General features: G+C 38.2%; 2 protein-coding genes across 4 annotated transcripts; both read left to right on the top strand.

The window, feature by feature from the left end:
* The first annotated feature begins 1,015 nt into the window (after window positions 1-1,015).
* LOC107856292 lies at window positions 1,016-2,026 on the top strand. Its single transcript, XM_016701278.1, has one exon. The coding sequence runs from the start codon at window positions 1,016-1,018 to the stop codon at window positions 2,024-2,026; it is 1,011 nt and encodes a 336-aa protein (XP_016556764.1).
* A 429-nt stretch (window positions 2,027-2,455) lies between these two features.
* On the top strand, window positions 2,456-5,636 carry LOC107856377. Of its 3 annotated transcripts, XM_047393327.1 has the most exons (3): window positions 2,456-2,631; window positions 3,807-4,728; window positions 4,833-5,636. In XM_047393327.1, exons 2-3 carry the CDS (start codon window positions 4,688-4,690, stop codon window positions 5,380-5,382), a joined length of 591 nt encoding a protein of 196 aa, XP_047249283.1. In that variant the 5' UTR covers window positions 2,456-2,631; window positions 3,807-4,687; the 3' UTR covers window positions 5,383-5,636. The 3 variants fall into 3 exon arrangements, with proteins under 3 accessions (XP_047249283.1, XP_016556885.1, XP_016556886.1); XM_016701399.2 differs by having other exon boundaries at window positions 3,807-5,636; XM_016701400.2 differs by having other exon boundaries at window positions 2,457-4,728.
* Window positions 5,637-7,150: the final 1,514 nt, after the last annotated feature.

The raw sequence follows: 7,150 nt of genomic DNA, 5'->3' as shown, positions 1-7,150 counted from the left end.
GTATTCCTCGAATTATGGTCAAAGTTGCTACGACACACATTCAGAGGCGGAGCCAGCCCTCTTTAAGGGGTTCATCCGAACCCCCTTGATGGAAAAATATACTATTTATACATGATTAAAATTATTTTTTATGTGATTATAGTACGTGTTGAACCCCCTTCGACTTAGTTTTCTTTGAATATTGAACCCCCTTACTTGAAATTCTGGCTCCGCCTCTGCACACACTCCAACTTCACATGAGTCCTATTATCCTCCTGAACTCAATTTGACCATATTTTTGTCACACTTTTGTCCTGATATAGCATCTTTATTATATAAAAATGAGACTCATATCAAAGGTGTCACGTCAACTAAAAAGAGGGTGATAAAAATATACTAAAATTGAGTTTATGAGGATAGTAGGACCCTTGTGAAGTTGGAGTGTGGTGTAGCAAATTTAGTCATAATTCAGGAGATACCAGATGTTTTACTCTCTAATTTTAGTTAAAAAAAAAAATAAACTTAAAGATTCCACGTTAGGAAATTTCACTCGAAAAATTCAAACGGTGCTGTAACAAATTGAGACAAGGTGAACACTCCCATTTTCTCAATTTTTGTGGCATAGTACAAATTTCGAGAGTCGAATCTCACGATTTTTAGACTGTTTTTTGTTTTGAGCTGGGGTCTACCGAAAACAGCTTCTTTACCTCATCTTTGAGGTAGAGGTACAATCTGCATACATTCTATACTCTCCGGACACCACTTTATGCGACTACACTGGTTACATCGTTGTCGTTGAATTTTACAGTTTTGACAGTGATTTCAAATAAAGTTTCTATTTTTGGAAACTACGTAAGAAGTGCTATAAGCCACTATTGGCAGTGACAGTGTATCAGTGCAAAGGCAAGCAAGGTGCAGAACTACTACTATCTTTTTATTGGTTTATATATAAAATTTTGTCCTGCTATGTAACATTCTTGAAACCCTTATACATAAAAATAGTAAAAACAAAGAGCTAATAGCATAGTACTCAACAATGGTGGATCCATCACAAGAATATGCACTCATGGAAGAAAGAGAGGAGCTAATGGTTTCACTTGTTGATGAACAAGTAATGCCCATTTTTAGAGTTGCCCATTTTCTCAAACCAACAATACCATCTGCCCCAAAACTCCCTTTTCTCCCTTCAAGATCCAAACTTTGTTCTTCTTCATTAAAGGTTAAGTTTGGGGGTGGGGTTGCGTACATGAGGGGGTGGTCTAAATGGGTTGATAAGTTAAAGCCTTTATACCAAGATACATGGAAAAAAGCTGGAATCTTTGAAGCTATTTTAGCTTCAACATTCAAGATTCATCTTCACAATGATTTGATTATCGCGCTTGCTGAGAGATGGTGTGTGGAGACTAATACGTTCATTTTTCCATGGGGAGAAGGGACGGTTACTTTGGAAGATATGGTAGTTTTGGGTGGTTTCTCTATTTTAGGCCGTAATGTGTTGAGACCTGTTAAGACCAAAGAGTGTGTTGAAATGGAAAGAAGTATTAGGGAACTTTATAAAGTTGTTAGTGTTTATCACCATGCGTGGATGGAGTATTTTGAAGGAAAAAGTTGTAGTGACCATTTGGAGCATGTTGCATTTTTGACCCTTTGGTTGTCTAGGTTTGTGTTTCCCCCTAAAGGTTCACAGAATGTGCACCAAGCTGTTATCCCTATCGCAATTCATCTTTCTCGAGGTAACTCAATGGCACTTGCCCCTGCTGTTCTTGCTAGTATTTATAGAGATTTGAACTTGCTTAACCAATTGATTGTATCTTCAGCTAAGCACACTGAACATAGTAGTAATTCTCGATGTGTTGAGGATGAGTCGGAACTTATCCTTCGCTCTCCTCTTCATTTTGTTCAGCTATGGGCTTGGGAGAGATTTCCCGGTTTGCAGCCTAAGCCTGGTGTTATTTACTGTGGAGAGCCAAGAGTGGCTAGATGGCATAAGGTGAAAAAACTAGAACGTGTAGATCCTAGGTGTAACACCCCACATTTTTCGGGCTAGAAATCGAAGCGTTGTTCCTACGCGTATAAACCTGAACTAGATGATTCCTTACTAATATATGTGGTGATAAATCCTACAGTGTGGGAATATCTTTGGATATGAATTGAGGTCACAAAAATCCCCTAACTCAAAGGCGAGTTGAAAACAATTCCATCGATTTAGTTTTAGTGGACACTTCTTGGGACAATTTTCGTTGAGTATAACTTATGTTATATAGCGAACTGGGTGACCTACTATATATCAAATGAAAGGTCTTCGAAGTAGCTTTCCAACGATACCAATTTTACCTAAGTCCGTCAATCGAGCAAAAAGTTATGGCCATTTTCATGAGAGGCAGTAGTGTATTTTTCTGCACTCAGCTCCACGTTTTCCAGGGGCATTTGGGTCAATTCCACCCCTATTAATTCAGTCTAAACACTGAATTTCAACCCCAAAACACCACATTACTCATATTTCTCTCAATTTTCTTCAAGAACACTCCCTAGGGTTTCAAACAAGATTCTCAAATAACTCAAGATTCAACCATGGGTTTTAGAAGATAATTAGAGATTTGGAATCCCCAATCCGTAAGCTTTAGGAATCATTCATTATTTTCTGAAATAGAGGTACGTAGGGTTTATCCTAAAAATTACATGGTCTTAAAACCATTAGAGCATGATTTTAAGGTTTTGATGCATGTATTTTATGGGGGTTTTGAAAACTATATTATTGATTATGTAATTTGAAAGTTTCAATGTTGTTATTGTTTTGACCTTGTGGTCTTATCCCCTAAATTGATTTACATGTATACGTATATGTATGGAATTCGAGATTTAAGATTGTTTGAGAGCATAAATTATGAACTCCCTCTCGTATATCGAATTAAGGATTATGGTTTTGTAATTTGAAAGATGTTTTCGCAATATTATTGCATTTGATCATGATTTGAAATTGTGAGAGGGTGGTTCTTGATATATATATGTGTGTGTGTGTGTGTGTGTGTTCTTGTGTTTCAAAGAAAGAATTGCATGTGAATTGAGAACTTTGGCATGACCACCTTGTACTGTACTATTGAAATGCTTGACAAAGATGAGTTCCTTGCATGCGTTTTACATAAGGTTTGAGAAAGAGTTTCTTGAATTGAATTATTGAAATGGTGGTCCCAAAACTTGTGTTTTGAAAACAGAGATTTATGACAAACTAATTATGGCTCAGAGATGTGACTTGCAAGTCAATGGTATGACGATACCATATGTATTTATGCCATAACAGATTATGTTTTCAGAGTATGTTTTCAAAGCATGTTTTCAAAGTATGTTTTCAGAGCATGTTTTCAAAAACTGCATGTTTTGATAGAGTTTTAAAAAGGGGCTTAAAGAGGGTTAGGTGGTTACCCGAAGAAGGCGCGAGTTAAAGCAACTCTTAGCCTGAAACTGTATTTGCCGATACGGGTAGATTATTATTGTACGCTGGTGACGGCCGTGTGGCGTAGTAGAGTCAGAGACTCCGACCCTTGTGGCACACTTGGGTTGGGGGCTTCGCTATCGAGTTAATGGCAGTTTCCATATAGCCCATGGAATTTTTTAGAGTTGTAGAGTATACCACCTAACGCAGATGTAATACAGATTTTTCAGAGTCATGATGATTTTCACAGTCTTTTAAAATGCCCATGTGATTTCTTACTGTATAACATGTTTATGAACTGTTTTAAACTGCTCTCATATATGTTAATTATAAATGATTATTTTGGATTTACTCTGCGTACCAGTACATCTGTATTGACCCCCTCTCCTCCCTCCAGGTTCTAAGGTTCAGTCTAGGGGTTCAGATAAGCAATAGATATTTCTGACAAGTGATCAGATTGTGCAGTGGTGAGCCTTCTCTATTCCAGAAGGCCTGTCTTTTCATATCATGACAATTATTTCAGTTTTGGTATACTGGGGGCCTTGTCCCAGCTTTAGACCGTCGTCAGATTTTCATATAGTAGAGATTTCGCAGATTGAGTCAGATGGTTTTTAGATATTGTTGGAGTTTTCCTTCATTGTTAAATTAATTTCAGAGTATGACCATGTTTCCGTATTCGATGTATAATTCCGCATTTTCTTTTTGTATACGAATATTGTGCAAGATTACCAGATAGAGAAGGGCGTTCCGGGCCTTCCTGGTTCGGGATGTCCGTCACGGCCTGGCCCTAGTTCGGGTCGTGACACTAGGTGTGAAATTGATTCAGCAGCGGAATGGTTTCTGTGGCGTCCTTATGCCATTGATACTGTGAAGAATCGGGACATCGACAAATTCTACAAGGGAGGAATATGTGGTGGTTGGACCAAATATGGGAAGAGAAATCTTGATATTTGCTCGACTTGTTCGAGCTTCTGAACTAGTTGGGATGGATTGTGAAGAACTGTACAACCCACAGAGTATCAATGCAATTTGGACTCGATCAAGATGTGCCTGGTTGTGTGAATCATATTTGGAGAAACTATGACAGACCAATTGAAGATGTCAACATCTATATACCTTCCAGGCTCTTCGAGTCAGATGTTAGCAAACGATACTTGGAAAAGTGGAAGAACCAAAACGTTGCACCAGAGGAAGCAGTTAAGCGTGTAACCAACGGACAGGGGTACAAAACTCATGGAAGGATACCAAGACTGTCGGGAGGACACAAGGAAAAACTAAATGCCTCAGTGTGTTGTGAATTTGCACCGAGAAGTGATGAGGTTAGAACAGATGGCAATTATATTCGGGGTTGTGAAACGAAAGTTGTAGAATCACCACATTATGATGAAGATGACTATTTAACGATTTCAGAATTTTTATGCAGGAGGAGGCTCCTAAAAGAAGGAATTACTGTACCTGGTAATCAAGAACTCCTACCTAGCATCCACAACCAATCTTCTTCAGCTTTCAATGATGGAGCTAGAACTCCCACGGAAAGGGAGGCCTTAACGGAATCAAAACCACTAAACGGAACACTTGAGACTTCAAAGGTAAAATCGGAGGAATTAGATGCAGATGAGGCATATGTAGTTAACCAGATGGTGCAACTAGAGAGCAAGGACAACAATGACAAAGGTGTCTGTAAGCTCAATTTGCCAGATAGTTTAGAACTTGCAAGTGAGGGTCCAAACGCAACTAGGAACGATGGTAGATTTGCAAAAATTTCAGGTACTGATACCGCTAAAATGAGTTTGCAGATTAGCAATGATTCAGTGGAAGCACGTAAGGTAACTACAAATATGCTGATCAACAGGACTGAAGGAAATATGCAGATGCAGAAAATTGAAATGATCGATATTCCGAAACTTGAGAAGAGGTTTAATAACCTTGAAAATATCATTGCTGGAAAGGTTCCAAGGCGCAGGACAAGATGAAAACAACCAAAGCTAAACTATAATGTTGATGCTTATATCTTAGTTTCTTTTTTTTATTTTTTGTTCAAGAAGCTGTGTAGTTCTTCTCTATTACCTAGTTATCGAAAACAGTTAGATAGTGTTAGTGTCTCATTCTTCTCTTGCTACGGCAATGTTATTGAACTAATGGAATGAATTATAGTTATCTCAGCTAATGTAGTGAAAGTTTTATACTTGTAATATGCTTCCAGTTCACTAGTTTAGTTGTTTTATTCTGTTCCTTCTCACTTTTCTCCTATGCATTCATCACTGGATTTTACCTGTAAAAAGATTGCCACTGGCAACTTCCCATTCCCCACCTAAGACCGAGTAACAATGTTTCTCGTTACTTGGGAGTTTGGGCTCCAATTCATACTATGGTCGCGAGCCCTTCCATTTTTTCTGGTATAACCATCTGGTATCCGGAACCGACTAGCTCAACTAATTCAGATTTGCATAGCGTAGGGATCATTATAGGGAGAAGCGCTCCTAGGACCGTGAGTTTCGAGAATTTTCTCCATTCTCGAAGCTGAGACTTAAAGGGACATAAGAAGATTATGAACATCAATAGCATGAATCCTAAGAAAGTTCATTAGAATTCATCTGTTAGCCAATTTGATCAGGCATAGTTTACATCATACATTCACACATACACATACAAAAAAAAAAAGAAGTTTTTACAGCTAATTAACACATTCTTTGTTGTTACAACAATAATGTATCTAATTAATCAAGCACAGATCATAAACTTAATTCTTGTGCCACACTTGGATCATCAGAATCATCACCATTTCCGAACTGAAAGGGACAACTGAATCCTTTTTGCTGAATTTCCGATTTGTAAATGATTACCCCCGTCTCTTATAACAACAAACCCGCTATCGCCAACATTGACTGGGTTTACAATATCGCGCTTTAAAGTCAAAATACAAGCTGTTGACGAACCTTGACATTTCGTGCTACACTAACCTTCATAGAGTACTTCCATTGAATCAAATTTTTTCCCCTTTGTTCTTTCAGGCTGGGTAGAGGTAGGCCGAAGAAATACTGGAGTGATTAGACATGACATAGAGCCATTACAGCTTATTGAGTACATGACCCTAGATAGGAAAGTGTGGAGAACACGAATTAGGTTAGTAGGTTAGTGCGTGTGGGCGAGTCGTAGCCTAGGGGTGCTCTCGGGTAGTCTGCTAGCAGTTGTAGGACTTTGCTCATAGGATGGAGTCTCTAGTTAGGTGGGTTGGGGGAGGTGGATGCTGGCGATTTGTTAGTGTATCATACTACTTTATGGGTGCCTTATTTCTGTTTTTTTCATCTTTTCTTATGTTTTATTACGATCTTATTTACTGTCTCTGAATCGGGGGTCTATCGGAAACAGCCCCTTTACTTCTTTGGAGGTAGTGGTATGGACTACATACATTTTACCCTCCCCACATCCCACTAGGTGGGAATTCACTGGGCATGTAGTTGTTGTTGTTCTTTTTGCTTGTGAACCAATAATTTGGAGAATCTAACCATCGGTCACGCCATCCTCGTGTTGAAATTCATATATGTAAAATAATCATTTTTCACATTTGCGTAAAAGGACAAACCATTTTATCAAGACCTGAATAACCAAGTACTATCTATATCTATATCTATAATCTATATCTATATCTATAATCTATAATCTATAATGGAAAAAGGCTCAAATATGTCACTGAACTATCAAAAATGACTCATTTATGTCATCTGTTAAAAGTTGGGCTCA

The sequence above is a fragment of the Capsicum annuum genome, chromosome 7 (genome assembly GCF_002878395.1).
Source record: "Capsicum annuum cultivar UCD-10X-F1 chromosome 7, UCD10Xv1.1, whole genome shotgun sequence".
In the NCBI taxonomy this organism is placed as follows: Eukaryota; Viridiplantae; Streptophyta; class Magnoliopsida; order Solanales; family Solanaceae; genus Capsicum; species Capsicum annuum.
Note: the sequence above shows the minus strand (reverse complement) of the source record. Positions and strands in the feature narration are given on the sequence as shown.

Coding starts and splice junctions, on each gene's coding strand:
- LOC107856377 (XM_016701399.2), top strand. CDS start 4,432: ATGCAATTTGGACTCGATCAAGATGTGCCTGGTTGTGTGAATCATATT.
- LOC107856292 (XM_016701278.1), top strand. CDS start 1,016: ATGGTGGATCCATCACAAGAATATGCACTCATGGAAGAAAGAGAGGAG.